The sequence below is a fragment of the Pantherophis guttatus genome, chromosome 6 (assembly GCF_059756535.1).
Source record: "Pantherophis guttatus breed Tessera chromosome 6, ASM5975653v1, whole genome shotgun sequence".
Classification (NCBI taxonomy): Eukaryota; Metazoa; Chordata; class Lepidosauria; order Squamata; family Colubridae; genus Pantherophis; species Pantherophis guttatus.
In genome coordinates, this window is record NC_142068.1 from 4,681,487 (window position 1) to 4,704,679 (window position 23,193).

The following is a 23,193-nucleotide window of genomic DNA, read 5'->3' on the forward strand; positions in this document are numbered from 1 at the left end:
ACCCTGTGGGGTGTGGTCCAGTGACTCAGGTAATCTCTGGCACGCCTTCCCCTCTGCTGCGCACGCTTCTCCCTGTGCCTCTGCTGAGGGTCCAGCCAGCACTTATCTTCTTCGTCGCTGTCCACCTGTGGCTGCGGGGACGTGCTTGGCTCTGAGCCTATCGTTTGGCCTTCGGTGTCCTCCGGAGGCATTGCCAGAGAGGAGGGTCCTGGAGAGGGAGGCCTTGCCAACTCCTCTCCCTCATTCTCAGAGTCTGCATCTGTCGATAGCCCAGGCTCAGGCAACGGAGCCACAACAGTTGCAGACCCCTGATCTAATTTAATTAGGAGAAGGACTGGGGGGTGGGTATGATAGCGATCTTTCAATATTTGAGGGGCTGCCACGAAGAAGAGGGGGGGCGGTCAAGCTATTCTACCTGAAGGGAGAACAAGAAACAACGAGTGGAAACTAAGCGAGTCGTGGTAGTGCCTTGATTTGAAACCTCCGTATTGTTTTCTGCTAGGTTGTTTGTCTGGTACTAATCCCTGCTTATCTGGATATTTTATACCAGTTGAAGAAAATATTTTCTGGCTTGATTTGGGGAAAGGCTGCCACCCACCAGGCACATGGGACACACGATGCCCTGTCCCCATTCCTAAGGTTAAGCGAAGTGGCGCCCATCGCTGCCAGATAAGAGCGGTAAAAGAGAAATGTTGGAACCGGACCGGTAATCTTGAAGGATCACAAAAAGGACTTTTCTCGTTTCTGCTCTGCCAAATGAAGCCAATTCATCTTGACGTGAAGCTATGATGCCCTCCCAAGCAAAGCTGAGTCCCTGTTGGTGACTGGCAAACTTTCAGCCAGGCTCACCCCCAAGGCCATCGATCGGAGCCAAGGGAACCGTGCGGTTCTCGGAGAAAACTTTGGGGGAATGGGGGCCCAGGGCTTGAGTTGTGTCAAGAGAGGCAGGGGACACAGGCGACGCCCCAACAAATGGCCTCCCTGGGAGGTTGGTCTCTTTGGGAATTCAGTCTCCCTAAGCAGGGGGTTGGACTAGAAGACCTCCAAGGTCCCTTCCAACTCTATTCTGTTCTGTTCTGTTCTGTTCTGTTCTGTTCTATTCTATTCTATTCTATTCTATTCTATTCTATTCTATTCTATTCTATTCTACTTTCTCTTCTCTTTTCTTCTCTTTTCTCTTCTCTTCTATTTTCTGTTCTATTCTATTCTATTCTATTCTATTCTATTCTATTCTATTCTATTCTAACCCTTCTCCCATCTAACACTGATAATGTTCCCTAGTTGGGCGATGAAATGTCTACAAGAAAGCAATCAAGCTCAGAGACCACCAAGGATCCTACAGTCTTCCTCCTCCTCCTCCTCCTCCTCCTTTTCCTCCTCCTCCTCCTCCCATTTAACACTGATGATGTTCCCTAGTTGGGTGATTAAACGTTCTCAAGAAAACAAGCTCGGAGAGCCCTCTGCATCTGTGGCTTTGTAGCAGCCCTTCACAAGGCTTATCAAACTCTTAATTTTCCTTTCCGGAATTGGAGCTCAAACAAAGAAGTTTCCATTTTGGGGCGTGACTGAGAAAAGAAAGAGATTTTTTTTTTCCCAGTTCAGAAATGTCAGGAAAAAGCTATGCTTTGACTGCCTTGTTTCTTTGTTGGCAGCCGTTTTATGGACAAATTCTCAAAAAAAAAAAAAAACCCAAAAAAAGGTTTTAAACCCCAGCTTGAATTGCACAACATTTGGCTCCCCCGTCCTCCTCCTGAGTTACCCCATCTTGGAGATGTTGCGATAGCGCAGTGATTTAAGGAACCTCTGGAAAATCGGAGGGAGGGCCAATAAATCCAGAAGAAATCCAGTGTCAACCCATCGGCTGCATAGACGGGAGCTCCGTCGCAAAGGGAGGCCGAGGGGAAGGCCAAAGGAGTGCCGGCTTACAGGTTCCATAAATCTCTGGATTTATGGCCAGTTGGAGAAGGCGGTTGGGCGCTGGCTGCCTGCTCTGGATGCCCCTGGCCGGCTTTTTTCCACTGACCTGCTGTAGGAAGCCCCCCCCGCCACGTCCCCTTCCCAGATTAAAATATTCCTTATTCTTAATCAGTGGTGAAATCCACATTTTTTTTTACTACCGGCTCTGTGGGCGTGGCTTGGTGGGCGTGGCTTGGTGGGCATGGCAGGGGAAGGATACTGCAAAATCTCCATTCCTACCCCACTCCTGGGGGAAGGATATTGCGAAATCTCCATTTCCACCTCACTCCTGGGGGAAGGATATTGCAAAATCTCCATTCCCACTCCTGGGGGAAGGATATTGCAAAATCTCCATTCCCACCCCACTCCTGGGGGAAGGAGGATATTGCAAAATCTCCATTCCCACCCCATTCCTGGGGGAAGGATATTGTAAAATCTCCATTTCTACCCCACTCCTGGGGGAAGGATACTGCAAAATCTCCATTCCCACCCCACTCCTGGGAGAAGGATACTGCAAAATCTCCATTCCCACCCCACTCCTGGGGGAAGGATATTGCAAAATCTCCATTCCCACCCCACTCCTGGGGGAAAGATATTGCAAAATCTCCATTCCCACCCCACTCCTGGGGAAAGGATATTGCAAAATCTCCATTCCCACTCCTGGGGGAAGGATATTGCAAAATCTCCATTCCCACCCCACTCCTGGGGGAAGGATATTGCAAAATCTCCATTCCCACCCCACTCCTGGGGGAAAGATATTGCAAAATCTCCATTCCCACCCCACTCCTGGGGGAAGGATATTGCAAAATCTCCATTCCCACCTCACTCCTGGGGGAAGGATATTGCAAAATCTCCATTCCCACCCCACTCCTGGGGGAAGGATATTGTAAAATCTCCATTTCCACCCCACTCCTGGGGGAAGGATATTGCAAAATCTCCATTCCCACGCCCCGGTTTTATATTTTTTAGCAGATTTTATATCCATTCAGAAATATTTTACATTCTGCCCACCCCAAATTCTAAGGACAGGACAGGGGCTCTAGGATATAATAGGATTAACCCACCACCACTGAAATAGTAAAAGGCCAAAGGCTCACTGCTGTAGAAAGATCGTAAGATGGGACAAAACTCACTTAACAACTGTCTCGCTTAGCAACAGAAATTGCGATCATAAGGACTACCTGCAGAGGGAATCTTATGTTAACTAACCCAGGTCCCCGCAAAGTTTCTGATGAACGGTCTCCGAAATCCTTTAAACTTGCACCAACGTAAGCATTAATTAAACACTTATTCCAAATTGTAAACACACACACAACCATACGCACCAAACTTCATTAGCAGAATGTAAACATAATTATAATGCTCACAAGATCAAACGAAGAGACTCAATTCGCATCACTTGATTTAATCAACCCCTTCTCTGGGAGGAATGCACACAAATACACACACACACACACACACACACACACACACACACACACACACACTCAACCAGTGGTGAAATCTAAAATTTGTTATTACCGGTTCTGTGGGCGTGGCTTGGTGGGGGGGATGGTAATGTGACTGGGTAGGCGTGGCCAATTTTTATTTTTTTTTACTTTTAAAATCATTTTTTCTATAACCTCTTTGGCTGAGTTGCCTGATCGGCAGAGGCATTTTTTCTTTTAAAAGCCTCTGACGATCCCAGCTGAGTTGCCTGATCGTCAGAGGCATTTAAAAGAAAAAAAGCCTCTGACGATCAGGCAACTCAGCTGGGATCCTCAGAGCCTTTTGAAAGCATTTTTTTACAACTTCTTCGCTCAGAAGAGGTTGTAGAAAAAATGCTTTTAAAAGCCTTTGACGATCCCAGCTGAGCCGCACGATCATCAGAGGCTTTTTTTTTTTTTTTTTTTTACTTTTAAAAGCATTTTTTCGGCCGAAGAGGTTGTAGGAAAAATCCTTTTAAAAGTTAAAAAAAAAAAGCCTCTGATGATTGAGCGGCTCAGCTGGGCATGGTGGAGGGGGGCAGGGATTTTTGCTACCGGTTCTCCGAACACCACCCGCCTCCATCGCTACCGGATCGGGCGATCCGGTCCGAACCGGGAGCATTTCACCCCCTGCACACAACCCTCAACGGGTCACGCTAGAATCCGCACGTCCACACCCAGGACAAGCTCCCCCGTAAAACTATGTCGCTGTGCCCCATTTCTCTGTAGCTGCCCCAGTGGTGGGAGTCAAAGAATTTAACAACCGGTTCTCTGCCCTAATGCCTACGCTGGCATTAGATGGGCGTGGACATGGTGGATGTGGCCAGGGGCTGTGACAGGTAGCTCTCAGCTTCCTGTACCTCCTGGGAGCAAAAACGGGCCATGGGGGGGGACGGACGAGTGCCCCCCCTGCACCTTATTTTGGGCCTACGAGGCCTGCCTGAAGCCTCCTGGGAGTAAAAATGGGGCACGTGGGGACTCCTGGAAGGGGTGGGGCGAGGCAGGGTCAGTCAGCAATTTAACTACCGATTCGCCCAAACCGGCCTGAACCAAATGAATTTCACCACTGAGCTGCCCCCATAGGCAAATCCTTTTGCTTTGGGGAATAAATAATTCTCCTTTCCCCACAGGCGTCTATATTGCATTTTTATTTATTCTTCCACAACCGAAATTATTCTTCTGACAATAGGCCGGGCTAACACAGATGCCAAATTCCTCATCAGATTTTCCAACAACAATGTCCTTGCTGTTTTGCGGTGCCTTTTTGCAAATTTTGCATCCACACAAACACACACTAGGAGGCTCCTTGCACAATACGTGGGAAGCTTAACTGGTGCCTGGGTTAGATAGATAGAATAGAATTCTTGATTGGACACATACAAGGAATTTGTACGCTCTCAGGGTACATAAAGAAAAAATAAAATATATTTGTCAAGAAAGATAAGGCACAACACTTAGTGATAGTCATAGGATACTAATAAGCAATCAAATCATACTACGGAACAATAAAAGCAATATAAGTTGTAAAGATACAAGCAACATGGATATAGCCATAAGTGGGAAGAGATAGGTACTAGGAAGGATGAGAAGAATAGTAATACAATCTTAGTAGTTGTGGGAATTATTTGTTTAGCAGAGCGATGGCGTTCGGGAAAAAAACTGTCCTTGTGTCTAGTTGTTCCGGTGTGCAGTGCTCTATAGTTTTGTTTTGAGGGTAGGAGTTGAAACAGTTTATGTCCAGGATGTGAGGGGTCTGTAAATATTTTCCCAGCCCTCTTTTTGACTCGTGCAGTATCCAGGTCCTCAATGGAAGGCAGGTTGGTAGTAATTGTTTTTTCTGCAGTTCTTTTTTTTTTTTTTTTGCATTTTAAAAACAAACTTTATTAGGTTTAAAAAAAAAATTGTATAAAACATTCACAACCTTAAAATACAATCAACAGTATCAACAAACAACAAAGTATATATAATGTATATAAGTACACATATATACAAAAACTTATTTTCCCTTTTTTCCTTAATGACAGTGTATAATTATTACTTTTAATTTCTTATTAAATTTTGACTTTACTTTCTTTTCCATTGGTTTATCCACTCATACCAACTGTCCCATATCTTAAAATACTGTGAGTCTTCCTTATCTTTCAATTTCAACGTTAGTCTATCCATTTCTGCACATGTGTAAATTTTTTGAATTATTTCCTGCTCCGTTGGCAATTGATCTGTTTTCCAGACTTGTGCTAGGGCTAACCTAGCTGCCGTAATTATATGTAATATTAGGTTTTTTTCCTTTCTAATGTTTTGTTTAAGCATTCCTAACAAAAAATTTTCTGGTTCTAACTCAATATCCTCCGCAATTATTTCTGATATCCAAATTTTTATTTTTATCCAATATTTCTTAATTTTTGGGCAAAGCCACCAGACATGAAAGAAGGTTCCCTGTGCTTGCTTGCATTTCCAACATGTTGGATTAAGATTTGCATACATCCTTGCCAATCTCGCAGGTGCTAGATACCATCTGTACCACATCTTGTAGTGATTCTCCTTATATGCTACAGATTTTGTTATTCTATAGTTGGTTTCCCATACCCTTTCCCATTCTTCCAATTGTATTTTTTTGCCAATATTCCTTGCCCAAGCTATCATTTGTCCTTTGACTAGATTTTCTGCTAGGTCAAATTCTAATAAGTATTTGTAAATCTTTGAAATCAAATTGTTGGGTTGCAGAACCAAACCAGACAGTTATAGAGGTGCAGATGACGGACTCCATCATTCCTCTGTAGACCTTTCTACAGAGAAAGTTCTTTGCAGAGAAAGTTACAGAGAAAGATTTGCTTGTCTGAAGCAATAATTCAGCCCTGGAACATTAGAGAGCATCTATGCTCATATGCAAAACATCACTGTTTCGTCACTGTGCATTTTAGAAATATGGGGTTGCAGGAAGGCGAAGGTCTAGGACTCATGTTACATGGGGAATTTAGAGCTTTAGACCAGGGGTCTCTCCAACCTTGGCAACTTTAAGACTTTGCGGACTTCAACTCCCATAATTCCCCCGCCAGCATGGCTGGCTAAGGAATTCTGGGAGTTGAAGTCCGCAAGTCTTAAACTTACCAAGTTTAGAGGCCGGTGGTGGGTTGCTCCCGATTCGTAGTGGCGGCAGTGGGAGGACGTCATCAAAAACGCTCTGCGCATGCCCGTGTGTCCGTGAACTACCGATAGCAAACTGGTAGCTCTGGGATTTGAATCCCCCCCACTGTTGGAGACCCCTGCTTTCGAAAAAAGGCTTGTGTTCTCATAACAGCCTTCGCCAGGCGAGGTAAGGATCTACCATCTGTAGTCACACAACACGCCAAATTGAGTTAGGGCTAATCTTGGTTAGATTTTGGTAAGTAGCTTAAGAGGCTCGCCTTTCTCACTACTTCAGGGTGCGATATAAACTGAAAAATGATTTAATTCAGTCAGCAAAATTCACTGCACAAATGCAAATAAATATTTTAACATGGTCCTCAACATACGACCATAACTGAGCCCCCCACATTTCTGTTGCTAAGCGAGACATTTGTTAAGTGAGTTTTGGCTCATTTTATGACCTTTCTTACCACAGTTGTTAAGTGAATCACTGCAGCTGATAAGTTAGTAACCCGGTTGTTAAGTGAATCTGTCTTCCCCATGGACTTTGCTTGTCTGAAGATCACAAAAGGGGAATCATGTGACCCCGGGATACTGCCACCGTCATAAATATGAGTCAGTTGCCATGCATCTGAATTTTGATGACATGACCATGGGGATGCTGCAACGGTCATAAGTGTGGAAAACGATCATAAGCCACTTTTTGCAGTGCCGTTGTAACCTCGCATGGTCACTAAACGAACTGTTGTAAGTCGAAGACTATCTGTATAGTACATGACACGATTATGTCCTGGCAACGCAGCGGATGGATGTTGTGGCATTTGTGTAGTTCAGTGTCTCTCAAAGATTTCAGACGGGTGGACCTGTTAAAATGGGTAGACCTCAGCCAGCATGCCTGGACTTCAACTCCCACAATCCTCTAGTCATCACGCTGAACAGGGAATTCTGGGCACTGAAGTCCAACACATTTCAAATTTGCTTGAAATTCGGGCGAACCGGTAGTGGCGACCTGCAGGTGTCCGCAATTCCGTCCTATATCGCTGTGTTTTTGATGCCACATGCGTGCATGGATGGCACGCGCGAGCGAGCGAATTGCTGTGTTGTTTGACATCACACGTATGTGCGGACGGCACGCGCGCGAGCGAAGCCAATGTGCGTGCACACACATGTACACTCACATTTCCGGTGCTACAGTATGCGAATCCTACCTCTGGACCTAACTCACATTTTGTCCCCCCGGACGTAACAACTCCAAATCCCATCATCCCCAACCAGGGGTGGGTTCTAAGCGGCTTTACTACTGGTTCTCTTTTTATGAGCGCTTTGCATGCGATCGCCACGGTTCGCTCACAGGCACACCAAACGAGCGCTTCGCGCAAGCGCGTTGCGAATCTGCCCAGAAGAGGTGCGGCAATCCGCTCTGCCGCACCTCTCAGCTGGGTGAAAACAGCAGAAATATAAGGTCAGAATAACACAGAGGCGGGCGGGAGGGCCCAGCTCCCGAAGAAAGAGAACCGGTTCGGTGACGTAATAGCGTCACCGCTACCGGCTCGCGCGAACTGGGCCGAACCGGGAGGAACCCACCACTGTCCCCAACCCTCCGTGAAGCTGGACGGGATTGACATGCCTGGAGGGGGAAAAAAACACAGGTGGAAGAAAATGCTTTCTTAGCACGTCAAATCTGAAGTTTCAACACTGAAACGGTGGGCTGCGAAACCAGAATTTTGTATTTTTAAACCTTCATCCTCTGAAATCAAGTCGCAATTGTGTTCGTAATTGCCGCTCGGATACAGGAGACAGCCCCCCCCTTCTCCTTCCCCCTCGACGATTTCTTAGCTTTCGTATATTTTACGCTATTGTCAACACACCGAGACCCTGCCCGAGCTGCAGGGATTTTTAAATTGTTCTCGAATAATAATAATAATAAAAAAACCACAGATAAATTTGCAGCTGTCTATTCCGGCAGCTGTACGTTTGTGGGTTTGTGTTCCCGCAATCAGACTGACACAGCTCCATTCCTGTGCTAAAGAGAAAAATATATGGCATCGCGTCATTTTTATTTAAAAAAAAAAATCAGGTTCCCAGTCGCTGAAAACGAAAAATAAAGCATATGCGCTTTATTTTAAAATATTCCTGCTGCCATTTTGACTTTTCTGACTTTCCCCACCTGCCCGAAAATTCATCCTCTAGTGGGGACAGGGCATCTGTCATCCCCAAATATCTGTTAAATTGCAAATTACATCATTTGTGGCTCCGTCGTTGTGTAAGGGTGTCATTAAGCAACAACGGATGTCAAGAGATGCTGGAAATGTGTAATTTGCATCATTTATGTAATTGAGTTATTATGCGCGGGATGTAAATCACTGTGTGAGGGATGTAAAATTAATATAAATTTAACTGTCTTGTCTGGAGTACGAGAGGCGCCCCGAACAAGGAGGGGGAAAATTTGGCTGGCTGCATTCAAAGCCTGATAAATGGAAGTCTGTGTGTGTTTGTGCGTTTGTGTGTCTATGAAATCAAGGTCTCTCTGAACAGGTGTTGTGTTATCTTTAAACCCGAATGACATTAGCAGAATTTTAACTGGTGGAGATGCTAATGTACATATTAGGAATTTTATTAATGCAGGTAGTCCTCGAAATTACGACCACAGTTGAGCCCAACATTTCTGTTGCTAAGCGAGACAGTTGTTAAGTGAATTTTACCCCATTTTACGACCTTTTTCAGCACAATTGTGAAATGAATCACTGCGGTTGTTAAGTAGCTAACACAATAGTTTAAGTGAATCTAGCTTCCCCGTTGACTTTGCTTGTCAGGAGGTCGCAAAAGAGGATCACGTGACCCCAGGACACTGCAACCGTCATAAATATGAGTCAGTTGCCAAGCATCTGAATTTTGATCACATGACTATGCGGGACGCTGCAATGGTCGTAAGTGTGAAAAACGGTCATAAGTCACTTTTTTCAATGCTGTTGTAACTTGCAAACACTCACTAACAGTCATTAAGTGAGTCATTTGTTTGCTATGCACTAGTTTTGCCAAAACCCAAGGCACAGGTAGTCCTCGACTTACAACGGTTCATTTAGTGACCGTCCAAAGTTACAGCAGCACTGAAAAAAGTGACTTATGACCATTTTTCACTTTCACTCTGTAACATCACCATGGTCATGTGATCAAAATTTGGATGCTTGGCGCCCGCCTCATACTTATGACCGTCACTATGTCCCCAAGGTCACATGAACCCCTTTTGTGACCTTCTGACAAAGTCACTGAGGAAACCAGATTCGTTTAACAACCGGGCTACTCACTTATCAACTGCAGCGATTCACTTAACAACTGTGGCAAGAAAGGTCGTAAAATGAGGGTAAAACTCACGCAAGAAACATCTCACAACAGGAATTTTGGGCTCAATTCTGGTCGTAAGTTGAGGACGACCTGTCTATTAAATGCCAGCTTTTATGAGAAAAGAAATTTCAGCCTGAAACAGAACAGAACAGAAGGGACCTTAGAGGTCTTCTAGTCCAGCCCCTTACTCAAACAGGAGAACCTGTACCATTTCAGATAAGTAATTGCCTAGTCTTTTCTTGAAAACCTCCAATGTTGGAGCACTAGCAACTTCTGGTGGCAAGCTGTTCCACGGGTTAATTGTCCTCACTGCTAGGAAGTTTCTCCTTAATTCCAGGTTGCTTCTCTCCTTGGTTAGTTCCCATCCATTGTTTCTTGTCCTGCCTTCTGGTGCTTTGGAAAATAATTTGACTCCCGTTTCTTTGGGGCAGCCCCTCAAATACTGGAAGGCTGCTATCATGTCTCCCCTAATTCTTCTTTTCTCCAGACTAGTCAAACCCAGATCCTGCAGCCGTTCTTCATATAACCAGGGTCAGAGTCTTGTGTGAATCTAGCGTTGCGTAAACCACTTTAATATGGAAAATGCATCTTCGTTGATCCGTGCCAGACCCTGCCCTGCTGTCTCTGATGGCCAAAATCTCCAATCACCACGGCATTGTTTGGGATGTGAATCGCCGCTTTTGAAAAACGGTGTTTTTCTACCCTGCCGGTTTTAATTTCCTTTATGGCAGGGGAAAAAAAAATTCCTTCCGGAAGCTCAATTGGGGGGGGGAGGGAGGGGAGAAGCGGTGGATGTGAAAACCAGCCTACTGCTCTCCCCATCCTTCCTGGTGTGTTTGCACACTGTCCTGAGACACAAATGGCCGAATTGTGCAAAAGAAAATTCGAATTGGGTTTGCAAGGCTGGTTCCCTGAATTCAGCCTTCCCTCAATCTTTAGAAGAGAAGAGAAGAGAAGAGAAGAGAAGAGAAGAGAAGAGAGAAGAGAGGAGAGGAGAGAAAAGAAGAGAAAAGAAGAGAAAAGAGAAGAGGAGAGGAGAAGAGAGGAGAGGAGAGGAGAGAAGAGAGAAGAGAAAAGAGAAGAGAAAAGAGAAGAGAGGAGAGGAGGGGAGAGGAGAGAAAAGAAGAGAAAAGAAAAAAGGAGAGGGGAGAGGAGAGGAGAGAAGAGAAAAGAAGAGAAAAGAAGAGAAAAGAGAAAAGAGGAGAGGAGAGGAGAGAAGAGAGAAGAGAAAAGAGAAGAGAAAAGAGGAGAGGAGAGAAGAGAAAAGAAAAGAAAAGGGGAGAGGGGAGGGGAGGGGAGGGGAGAGGAGAGGAGAGGAGAGAAAAGAAGAGAAAAGAGAAAAGAGGAGAGGAGAGGAGAGGAGAGAGAAGAGAAAAGAGAGGAGGGGAGGGGAGGGGAGGGGAGAGGAGAGGAGAGAAGAGAAAAGAAGAGAAAAGAGGAGAGCAGAGGAGAGAAGAGGAGAGGAGAGGAGAGGAGAGAAAAGAGGAGAGGAGAGGAGAGCAGAAGAGAGAAGAGGAGAGGAAAGGGGAGAGGAGAGGAGAGGACAGAAGAAAAGAGAAAAGAAGAGAAAAGAGAAGAGGAGGAGAGGAGAGGAGAGAAAAGAGACAAGAGAAGAGAAGAGATGAGAAGAGAAGAGAAGAGAAGAGAAGAGAAGAGAAGAGAAGAGAAGAGAAGAGAAGAGAAGAGAAGAGTTGGAAGGGACCTTGGAGGTCTTCTAGTCCAACCCCCTGCTTAGGCAGGAAACCCTACACCACTTCAGATAAATGAAGTTATCCAACATCTCCTTAAAAACTTCCAATGTTTGAGCATTCACAACTTCTGGAGGCAAGTCGTTCCACTGGTTAATTGTTCTGTCAGAAAATATTGTCCCTCTAGTCCTTGATTTACGACCACAATCGAGCCCAACGTTTCCGTTGCTAAGCGAGACAGTTGTGAAGTGAGTTTTGCCCCGTTTTCTGACCTTGCGCCACAGTGGCAAAGCCAATCACCGCCGTTGTTAAGTTAGTAACCTTGTCGTTAAGTGAATCTTTGGCTTTGCTGGTCAGAAGGCCGCCCAAGGGGATCACGTCGTTATCCCAGGACCGTCGTAAATATGGAGTCACTTGCCAAGCATCTGAATTTTGATCATGTGACCACGGGGATGCTTCAACGGTCATAAAGTGACCTGAACAATGGTCAGAGAAGTCCCTGTTTTCGGCGCTGAGGTAACTTTGGACGCAAAACGAATGGTTGTAAGTCTATACTTTGGACTACAAAGCCCAGCATTCCCTCCCAAGCTGAAACGCTCATGCTAAAATGGTAATGGGGACTTTAGGGCCACGAGAGCGGGGGGGGGAAGGGCGAGGGGGGGAGGCACCTGGAGACGACAACACGCAAACATCGCGACTGTCACCAATGAATTGTCTGCCGCCTGGATCGAGCGTCGCCGTCCTACGATCGTTCTTCTTTTTTAATATAATCTTTTATCGAACGTTATAAAGACATTATGGTTGATAACACGCAATAAGCCGCTTGCGTATAAACTACGACACTGTTTTAGAAAAGATGAGGGACATAAAAGGAGATGCTGACACCGACGTCGGCAGGATTCGCACAGGGGGGCAATGCCGACAATCCAGTTTCTGCCTCCTCTCTTCACGGTCTTAATAGTCCTCGACTTATGACCACCAATTGAGCCTGCCAATTACAGTGGTGGCAGTCCTAAAGCGGGAGGACCTGTTTTTATGACCTATGGTCGTTAAGTGAAATCATGGTTTGCTAGGGGCCGCTTTTTTGGGGGGGAACCCGAAGCAAATGTCGGTTTCCAAAAAAAAAGCCGTCGTAAGTCAAAGTTCTGTGACTGTGGGACACGGCAAGCGGCCATAAATATGAGTCATGTGACCACAGGGATTGGGGGTGGGGGTGTCATAACTTCAGAGCTTTTGAAAGGTCGGTCATAAATTTAAACGGTTGCTAAGCGACCAACTGATTCATACTTATGACGGTTGCAGTGTCCTAGAATCACGTGATTCCCCTTTTGCAACCTTCTGATCAGCAAAGTCAATGGGGGGGGGGAACCCAGATTCACTTAACAACCGGGTGACTAATGTATCAACTGTGGTGATTCACTTAACAACCATGACACGAAAGGTGGTAAAATGAGGTGAAACTCTCTTCACAAACGCCTCACTTATGCTATGTCAGGCTCAATGGCGTTTGTGAAGAGAGTTTCGCCCCATTTTACCACCTTTTGTGTCTCGGTTGTTAAGTGAATCACCGCAGTTGATACATTAGTCACCTGGTTGTTAAGTGAAGGTGAGGACTAGCTGTACAACAAGGAGTTGGAACTCGGACTACAAAGCCCATGTGCCCGGGTAGGAGCAAACTAGCAGGGACATCTTTCCATCCTGTTCAAAGGTGAGGCCTGCACTGCAGGGGTGTATGGAGAGAGGAGTCGGAAAAATCAAGATGGCAGCATGGCTGGCTGGGGAATTCTGGGAGTTGAAGTCCATGCGTCTTAAAGCAGCCAAGTGGCTCAGATATTATGGCTGTAAGGAAGAGGGAAATCACAATTCCAGCATACTAAACTATATTGCAAACATCTGGAATTTATCTTCCTGTGGGAAAAAAAAATCCCTCCCTGGACTACTGCAAAAAAAGTGATAATTAATCTGTAAAAAAAAAACCCCACAAATGAACAAAATTTACCAGCTTTTGAGGTAATAGAATCGCTAGATCGGATATCATTCCATAAACTTTTGGTTGAATTCAGCACTTAAGATTTGAATTGTAGTGATTTTAATACACGGCTCCAGAATTAAACATTTATTATGGGGAAATGTCGTGAAATTACAGAATATTCCATTCCTCTTTGCTTCGCTCCTTTCTTCTAGCTTTTAAAATTCAATTTAATTTAATTTTTTTGTGTTCCCCTTCTTTCCTTTCCCTGTTTTTCCCGGCTTCTATTTATATTTCTCCTCTTATGCCTACCATGTTTCCTAGAATATGGTTTATATAAGTTTGTTATTACCAACAATAATGGCTTTATAACTATATACAAATCGAATTTAGCATGGCGAGGCTCCATCCAGATGGCAGAAAATCAACCAATATACCCAAGGCTGAGGCTTGAAAGAAAATGTTTCCAGATCTGAGGCTGAAAAGCGTTTACAGACTTGGATTGTACAGAACGATCTTCAAGAGGGAAAAAAAATAAAAATAAAATACAAATGCTTTCTGTTTCTAATACGTTTCTCTTCTCTGCAAAAAAATTAGCGGTCTTGAGTTGCTGACAGATTTGGAATATTTGAAAAATAAATAAATAAACAACGGAGGGTTATCGCGTAAAGCTGAGTTTTCAAAAGGCGATTTCTTTGTTTTCCTTTGAAGACGTTTTGCTTCTCAGCCAAAAAAGCTTCTTCAGTTTTGACTGAGTGGAAGAATCCAGTTGATGTTTAAAAAAGGACTTTTGGGATAACCATGACCTGGATCAGGGGTCTCCCTGAGGAATTCTGGGAGTTGAAGTCCGCAAGTCTTAAAGTTGCCAAGGTTGGAGACCCCTGACCTGGATGACTGAGAATCTCCTATAGACTGTAGAGCGGATATGTAGCCTTTGGGGCACATTTTGGCACAAGAGAATTGCACAGAAATGGGGTTTGCACGGACTGTCAAACAGATTGACAGTTTGATGGACAGCACTGCTCTTTAAGGGCAAAACCTCAACTCCCACAATACCCCAGCCAATATGTTTCAGTTAGACAGATCTTCCATCACTCTAGAACAGTCTTCCCAAACTCAGCAGTTTTAAGATGGATAGACTTCAACTCCCAGAATTCCCTAGCCGACTCGCAAAGGCATTCAACACCCAGAATTCTTCAGCTTGCTTGTAGGAATTTCAACTCCCAGAATTCCCTGGCCAGCATGAATAGATTTTAACTCCCAGAATTCCCCAGCCAGGATGCTTAAGTTAGACAGATCCTCCCTCTCTCTGGAACAATGCTTCCCAAAGTCAGAAAATTTACGCTGGGTGGACTTCAACTCCCAGAATTCCCCAACCAGCATGCACAGATTTCAACTCCCAGAATTCCCCAGCCAGCTTGCATGGATTTCAACACCCGGAATTCCTTAGTTTGTTTGCAGGAATTTCAGTTCCCAGAATTCTCCAGCCAGCTTGCATGGATTTCAACACCCGGAATTCCTCAGTTTGCTTGCAGGAATTTCAACACCCAGAATTCTCCAGCCAGCTTGCATGGATTTCAACACCCGGAATTCCTTAGTTTGTTTGCAGGAATTTCAACTCCCAGAATTCCCCAGCCAGCTTGCATGGATTTCAACACCCGGAATTCCTCAGTTTGCTTGCAGGAATTTCAACTCCCAGAATTCTCCAGCCAGTTTGCATGGATTTCAACACCCAGAATTCCTTAGTTTGCTTGCAGGAATTTCAACTCCCAGAATTCCTCAGCCAGCTTGCATGGATTTCAACACCCAGAATTCCTCAGTTTGCTTGCAGGAATTTCAACTCCCAGAATTCCTCAGTTTGCTTGCAGGAATTTCAGCTCCCAGAATTCTCCAGCCAGCTTGCATGAATTTCAACACCCAGAATTCCTCAGTTTGCTTGCAGGAATTTCAGCTCCCAGAATTCCCCAGCCCTGAAATCCATCCACCCATCTTCAAGTTTCCAGGAAACCCTGGCTCTGTAACTTAGACATTTCAGCCATCTCTCTTTTAACTGGTCAATTTGAACAACAACGAGATCGATGCTTAATTAATCAATAAACCGACCATTAATCTCAGGTTTATAACCTGGGGTGGGGGGGGGGCAGAATTGTGAGCTTGTGTCTATCCCGCGGAGACCGTACGGTTAACTAACAATTCGATGCTTTGTGTGCACACCATTCAATCACCAGGTTAAACCCAGCGGGAGACGTGATCGGCTGCTTATAAAATACCGTTTCTTGCCTGTTTTATATGATCCGAGCTGCCTCTGCTCTCCGCTAACCGGCCATCACAGCTAATGACGAGAAAATTGCAACAGTCCCAAAGTGTTGTGTTGATCCAAAGACAAGTTGCACTTCAGAAGGTGCCTGATTTTTTTTTTTTCCAAATCTGTCTGGTTTTAGCACTAAAGGGGCCAAACGGAGAAACGGGACCCTTCCCCACTTCCCTTCCCCCTAAGTGCCTTTTCATCCCCACCCCCACCCGGTAAACAACCATCTTCGGTGCAACAGAAGCCCACCGAGGTTTTGGGCAGATTGAATTGTCTGAATTCGATCTGCGCAAAACCTTGGTTCGCGTCGAAAGATGGATTTCGCTGCGCGCAAACGGGCATAATGTTTGACGAGCAGAAGGGAGGATTACGGGGTGCCCATTAACCCCATTTGGTGCAAATCTACCCCTTAACTCTTGTAGACTCTTGTAGATTTTCACCGCCCACAACCACAAACAAGGGGGCATCCGCCAGGGGCTAGTCTGCAAAACGAAAGAGCCCCCCCCTTCCTCAAATCCTTTCTACACAAAGCTCTCCCAGTAGTGTTCAAAGCGCTGTGCTGCTGGGTTGAGGAGCTAGCTGGGGAGTTTGGACCGCGTAACCTACGAGTACGGAAGATAGGGTTACTCAGAGGAGAAAGGCAGCGTCGGATTCACCACCCCTGGGATCCTAAAAGTCAGCTTCCCCCCCCCTCCCCGTTTGCATCCTGACAATCTGTCACGCTACGAGGGCCGCGAGTGGCAGCCGACAACATCTGGAGGATTCCAAATTGGGAGAATCTGCTTAGGAACAAAGGGAAGATACGATTATTATCCTCCTCCGAACGCCGATGCGTCGGATGTTGGAGTTTGCACAATATTCTTGATTTGTTTTCATTTTAGGGCATTGTGTGCAGCGCCGTCAACGAGGCGGGGATGAATGCCATTGAGAGTGGTTGATGACTGAAGCGGTCCACGAGACCGGGAAAATAAATGAATGAATTAATGAAATTCAACATTAATGAAATAATGCGCGCGATACCGGGGCTTCGAATCAATCAATCAATCAATCAATCAGAACAGAGCTGGAAGGACCTTGGAAGTCTTCCAGTTCAGCCTCCTGCTCAAGCAGAGACCCTGTACCATTTCAGACAAGTGAGTATCCAGTCTCTTCTTAAAAACCTCCAGTGATGAAGCACCTCTGGTGGCAAGTAGTTCCACTGGTTAATTGTCTTCACTGTCAGGATGTTTCTCCTTAATTCCAGATTGCTTCTCTCCTCGATTGTTGTTATTAGTTGCAAAGTCATGTCCAACCCTGTGGACAATGTTCCTCCAGGACTTCCTGTCCTCTACCATCCTCTGGAGTCCATTTAAGTTCACGCCGACTGCTTCAGTGACTCCATCCAGCCACCTCGTTCTCTGCCGTCCCCTTCTTCTTCTTTTGCCCTCCATCGTTCCCAGCATTAGGCTCTTCTCCAATGAGTCCTTCCTTCTCCTTCGGTGGCCAAAGGATTTGAGTTCCATCCTCAGGATCTGGCCTTCTAAAAAGCAGCCAGGGTTGATCTCCTCTAGGACTGACCGGTTGGATCGTCTTGCAGTCCAAGGGACTCGCAGGAGTCTTCTCCAGCACCAGAGTTCAAAGGCCTCCATTCTTTGGCGCTCAGCCTTCCTTATGGTCCAACTTTCACCACCATACATTGCAACTGGGAAAACCATAGCCTTGACTATACTCACTTTTGTTGGCAGGGTGATGCCTCTGCTTTTTAGTATGCTGCCTAGATCTCCTTGATTAGTTTCCCTCCATTGTTTCAGGTCTTCCCTTCTGGTGATGGAGCAGTCTAGGATGTGTCTAAGCATCATCAATATTGAGAAAACTGAACTCCTGACACGGCAGGAGTTTTCCCAAGAGGCTGAAGAAATACAAAGAGACTTGGTAGGATTGGCTTCATAACATCTGCTGGTTTTCTGTCCAGTTGCAATGACAAATGTGTAGACGGTTGGTAAAAATCACAACGACATTATGACATTGTGTGACATCGCTTTTTTTCCCGGGGCCTTTCCCTGTGGACATACGTGTGCGAAGGGGTGCATCCTTTTGCCAATGTTGGGAGAGAGAGAAGGTCGTTTCTAACTGCTGGAAACTGAGAATAATCTCAACTGGACCGATCACTTATTGAAAAGGGAAGAGAGCGAGGGGCGAGTTCAGATGGTATTAAAAAAAAAATCAACGCCAAAAGAGAGAAAAAGAAGCTGTATAAACACACGAGGATCTGCATTCAAGGGTGCTGCTGTATGTTCCCAACGCACAAAGGAGTCGTACATGAAACATTTATCAAGAGAAAATAGGGATATTGTGTCATACAAACCATCTGGTGTAATTCGTGAAACAGCCACTAGAGGTCGACATAGCTCTCAAAAGAGCCAAATGACTAGACCTGGGTTTTTCTCAACCTCAGCAGTTTTTAAGATGTGTGGATTTCAACTTCCAGAATTCCCCAGTCAACCAGCTATGCTATTGCTGGTTGAGGGAATTCTGGGAGTTGAAGTCCACACATCTTAAAATTGAGACATATGGTGCTAGTCCCTGCAGGTTGAGGTTCAGTTGCATGCAAAGAGGGTTGAGATGTCCCTGCAATGGGGAAGGGGATCCTCCAATATACCCAAGAGATCTATAGACTCACTTGATCCTCAGAGTTCTGGTCCTCCCTTCTCTTGCCCCCCCCACCTCTTTTTCTCCTGATCCACCCACGGTGGCTGTCACGGTCCCAATCTGTGGCATCCACTTACCCTGATGATGTAGCGGGAGGAATTCTTGCTGTCCAGGTTGACCGTCAAGGCGAAGAAGACGGTGGTGCTGTAGACTCCTTGCGTCTTGTAGAACAGCTCGTCCAAGTCCCACCGGCCTTGTTTCCCCAGGGCCCCCATATCCCATCCTCCACAGTCCTCAATGACCTCCAGCATCGGCCAGGCGCCCAGGCGGTCAATCTCGGTCATATCCAGGCAGGAACGGTAAAACTCCTTGACTTTCCGCTCAGCCGAGGCCCGGTAAGGACGCCGTACGGGTTGCTGGAGCAACCGTTGCAACTTCTCCTCGTTCTGCTCGCCGATGGCGGCAATGGTGCCGTAGATGAGCTTGTCCTCCGGTATGCCGTGCCGGCGCAACCAGCCGCCACAGGCGAAGGAGTAGAAGTCCTTGCAAGGGTCTATGGTTGGATCAATATTGGTGGCGATGAACCGAGAAGCCTTGGTGAAGGCCCGGCGTTCTTGGCATCCTTCCAAGCAGTAGGCCGCCTGATCCAAAGCCAGATACTTGAGTACCAAGATGCATCCCAAAATGGCACACAGGCCCGCAGCAAAAACCAAGCCGGAGAGCAAACAGATCTCTCTCCGGCTCCAACGCGGCAGGCCGCAGCGAGGTTTCTTGGCTCCGGCGGTGCCCAGTTGCAAGTTGAAGCCGTTGGGCAGTGCCCCGCTACTACTGTACTTGCTTACGTACTTCACCTCCTGGAACTCATCGTAGTGAGCGGTCAAGGAGTAAGTCTTCTCCATGCTGGCCGCAGAGCCGGATTTGAACCCGGCGCAGTCATTGGGCAGCCATTCTCCAGCAGTGTCCAGCAGGGGGCGCCCGCGCCAAGCGTCAAAGTTTGCAGCTTCTTTAAACCAGATCTTGGAGAGAGCAAAAAATAATAATAATAATAATAAAAATTAAAAAAAAATCAAGGATTCCCCCCTAAAGATGCACCCGGGGATCAGTCGCTCTTTCAAAGTCCCAGGCGAGGGATCCGCTCTGGAAAAAAAAAAAAGAAAATTATTTTCGTGAGTTGCAAGAAGGATAAAAATCTGGATTATTATTAATTATTTTTCCCCCCTAAGAGACGCCCGGCTGAATTTTTCCCACCCGGGGCAAGGGGAAAAAAACGGAGTTCAAGGTAACACGGCAAAGGGAATCTGTTTCCTCGATCCGTTTTCGCGGGATCTAGTCCCTTGCTGGGGTTTTCCTCCGTCTCTCTTTCGTTCGCTTCATTTTAAAAGGAAAAAAAAAACACGGGTGGGGAGTGAGTGGGGGGAGACACTAAGAGACACTGCCTGGATCTGCAACGTTGGGACAGGAAGGCTGTAAGATCCCCCCCACCATCACCCCAATTGGCTTCCCGCCGCCCAAACGATCTCTTTTTGCAGGACTCGATCCGGCATTGAAAATCAAGCGGGATCGATCCTCGCAGCTCGGCTCCCGGCACTTTAGGATCGCCTCGCTCTCCTTCCTTCGGGGGAAATGGGTCCCAATGGGAGAATCTCTTCTCTGCCCCTTCTTCCCCCCCAAATTTCACCGCTAATATCCTGGGATCTCCGAGTGGTCTCTCGTCCACTGATTAACCAGCCTCTTTCCTTTCCAAGGCCAGATTTAAGGGAATCTTCCCTTTATTCGCAGCTGATGCGGAAAGGGAAAATAAAAGGGGGGTTTTCCCCCCTTAAATGAGCCCGCTTCGTCTAATCCGGAGGGGAGCCGAGGGCAAGACCCCCGGTGGGATCCCCAGCCGTCTGGAAAGCGGCGCAGAGGGATCCGGGGATCGTGGGGAGGGGAGAGGGGAATCCGGCTCGCCTTCTCGGGGATCAGTTACGAGGCGGAGGAACGGGCGCCTTCCTTCGAGCGGTAGCTGGCCCCCCCCGGGACGTGCGGATGATCTCGAGGGGTCCCTCGCCACCTCGGCTTCTCTCTCTCTCTCTCTCGGCCGTCCCGAGGCTTCTCCCAAGGGGCAGGCAGACCGTGTGGCTCCCGCTCCCTGCCGCGCCCGATCGGAGCGCCCGAGCCTTGCCGGACAACGGGGATCCGCCAGCGGAGTGGGGCGCACGGAGAGCGCCCCGAAAGAAGCGCCGGACGAAGGGACAGCAGCCTCCAGAACTTTTCCCGGGTCCGAAGGCGGACGGCGGACACCCACCGGCACCCTCCTCCTCTTCCTCTTCCTCCTCTTCCTCTTTCTCCTCCTCCTCTTCCTCCTCCTCTCTCTCCTTCTCCTCTTCCTCTAGTAACCCGCTTTCCTCCTCTTCCTCCTCCTTCTCCTCTTCCTTTTCCTCCTCCTCCTCCTCTTCCTTTTCCTCCTCCTCCTCCTCTTCCTTTTCCTCCTCCTTCTCCTCTTCCTTTTCCTCCTCCTCCTCCTCTTCCTCCTCCCTCTTCCTTTAGTATCCCGCTTTCTTCCTCTTCCTCCTCCTTCTCTTCCTTTTTCTCCTCCTCCTCCTCCTCTTCTTCCTCCTCCTCCTCTTCTTCTCCTCCTCCTTCCTCCTCTTCCTCTTCCTCTTCTTCTTCCTCCTCCTCCTCTAGTAACCCGCTTTCCTTTTCTTCCTCCTCCTCCTCTTCTTCTCTTCTTCCCTTTACTCCTCCTCCTCCTCCTCTTCCTTTAGTATCCCGCTTTCTTCCTCTTCCTCCTCCTTCTCTTCCTTTTTCTTCTCCTCCTCCTCTTCCTCCTCTTCCTCCTCCTCCTCTAGTAACCCGCTTTCCTCCTCTTCCTCTTCTTCTCTTCTTCCCTTTTCTCCTCCTCCTCCTCTTCCTCCTCCTCTTCCTTTAGTATCCCGCTTTCCTCCTCTTCCTCCTCCTTCTCCTCTTCCTTTTTCTCCTCCTCCTCCTCTTCCTCTTCCTCCTCCTCCTCTAGTAACCCGCTTTCCTTTTCTTCCTCCTCCTCCTCCTCCTCTTCCTCCTCTTCTTCTTCCTCTAGTATCCCGCTTTCCTCCTCCTCTTCCTCCTCCTCCTCTCCGCGCAGCCTGCAAGGAAGCGAAGCGGGTTACCTGGTCGGGGGATCCTCAGGGCGAAAGGGAACCACTTCGGGAGGGGGGCGGGGAGCGACCAGGATCTCCCCCTCTTCTCTATCTCGCCCCCTCCCCCGTCCTGGCTCCGGCGCCCCTTCCCCGCGGGCAGCCAATTGGCGCCTTCCCCGTGGGGCAACCCGCGAGACCCCCCCCCCACCTCCAAGCCCAGCCCTCCCCTCTCAACCTGCTGCTTTTCCCCCCACCCCCACCCCCGTCTCCCCCTCCCCTGCGACCGCCGAAGCTCTTGCGCCCCCCTCCCACGCCACGGGAGAAGGGAAGCACGCGAGGAAAGTTGGAGAGGAAGGTGCGGACACGCCCCCTCCCCCCACGGTGATTCCCCCACCCCCCACCCCCCACCCCCCACCGGCGCCGGTCGGGCTGGGGAGATGCCCTGAGCGCCCCCCCCCGTCTCCCCACCTCTCACCGCCCCTGCCACGGGCTGCCCGTTAAGTCGCGTGGGGAGGAACGGCTGGCATCGCTTCGGGCGGCGGCGGCGGCGGCAGCGAGAGAGGTCTGCCGTGCGACACACACACACACCCCGCTTTCCCCGACCCGCCCACCGCGGCTGCTCGTCCTCCCCGAGTACCTGTCAGATCGTGGGGACGCCGGGATCCGAGCTGGGGGAGGGGGGGACGAGGAGGAGAAAGAGAAGGAAGAAGAAGAAGAGAAGGAAGAAAGAGAAAGAAGAGGAGGAGGAAGAGAAGGAAGAAGAAAGAAAGAAAAGGAGGAGGGGGAAGGGGAGGAGGAGGAAGAAGGGAAGGAGGAAGAAAGAGGAAGAAAGAGGAAGAAAAAGAGGAGGTAGAAGAGAAGGAGGAAGAAAGAGGAAGAAAAGGAGGAGGAGGAAGAGGAGGAGGAAGAAGAGAAGGAGGAAGAAAGAGGAAGAAAGAGGAAGAAAAAGAGGAGGTAGAAGAGAAGGAGGAAGAAAGAGGAAGAAAAGGAGGAGGAGGAAGAGGAGAAGGAAGAAGAAGGGAAGGAGGAAGAAAGAAAGAAAAGGAGGAGGGGAAGGAGAGGAGGAGAAGGAAGAAGAGGGGGAAGAAGAGGAGGAAGAACAGAAGGAGGAAGAAAGAGGAAGAAAAGGAGGAGGAGGAAGAAAGAAAGAAAAGGAGGAGGGGGAAGGGGAGGAGGAGAAGGAAGAAGAGGGGGAAGGAGGAGGAAGAAAGAGGAAGAAAAGGAGGAGGTAGAAGAGAAGGAGGAAGAAAGAGGAAGAAAAGGAGGAGGAGGAAGAAGAAGGGAAGGAGGAAGAAAGAAAGAAAAGGAGGAGGGGAAGGAGAGGAGGAGAAGGGAGAAGAAGAGGGGGAAGAAGAGGAGGAAGAACAGAAGGAGGAAGAAAGAGGAAGAAAAGGAGGAGGGGGAAGAGGAGGAGAAGGAAGAAGAAGAGAAGGAGGAAGAAAGAGGAAGAAAAGGAGAAGGAAGAAGAAGAGGGGGAAGAGGAGGAGGAAGAAGCAGGGAAGGAGGAAAAAAGAGGAAGAAAAGAAGGAGGAAGAAGAGGGAAAGAGGAAGGGAAGGAAGGGGCTTCTCGTGTGAAGGGTCCCAAGGCTTAGCTCATCCCTCGAGCGCTCCG

At 47.7% G+C, this 23,193-nt stretch overlaps 1 protein-coding gene across 2 annotated transcripts in view; it reads right to left on the reverse strand.

Annotated features, from left to right (window-relative positions):
- ECEL1 (endothelin converting enzyme like 1) overlaps nucleotides 1–22,331 on the reverse strand; it is a 72,321-nt gene extending 49,990 nt beyond the window's left edge. The window contains exons 1-2 of one of the 2 annotated variants that reach the window (XM_087872027.1): nucleotides 22,219–22,331; nucleotides 18,621–19,620 (exon numbers count right to left, since the gene is read on the reverse strand). In XM_087872027.1, the coding sequence (XP_087728153.1) occupies nucleotides 18,621–19,382 (762 nt within the window). In that variant the 5' untranslated portion in view covers nucleotides 19,383–19,620; nucleotides 22,219–22,331. The other variant, XM_087872026.1, reaches the window with a different exon arrangement.
- Nucleotides 22,332–23,193: the final 862 nt, after the last annotated feature.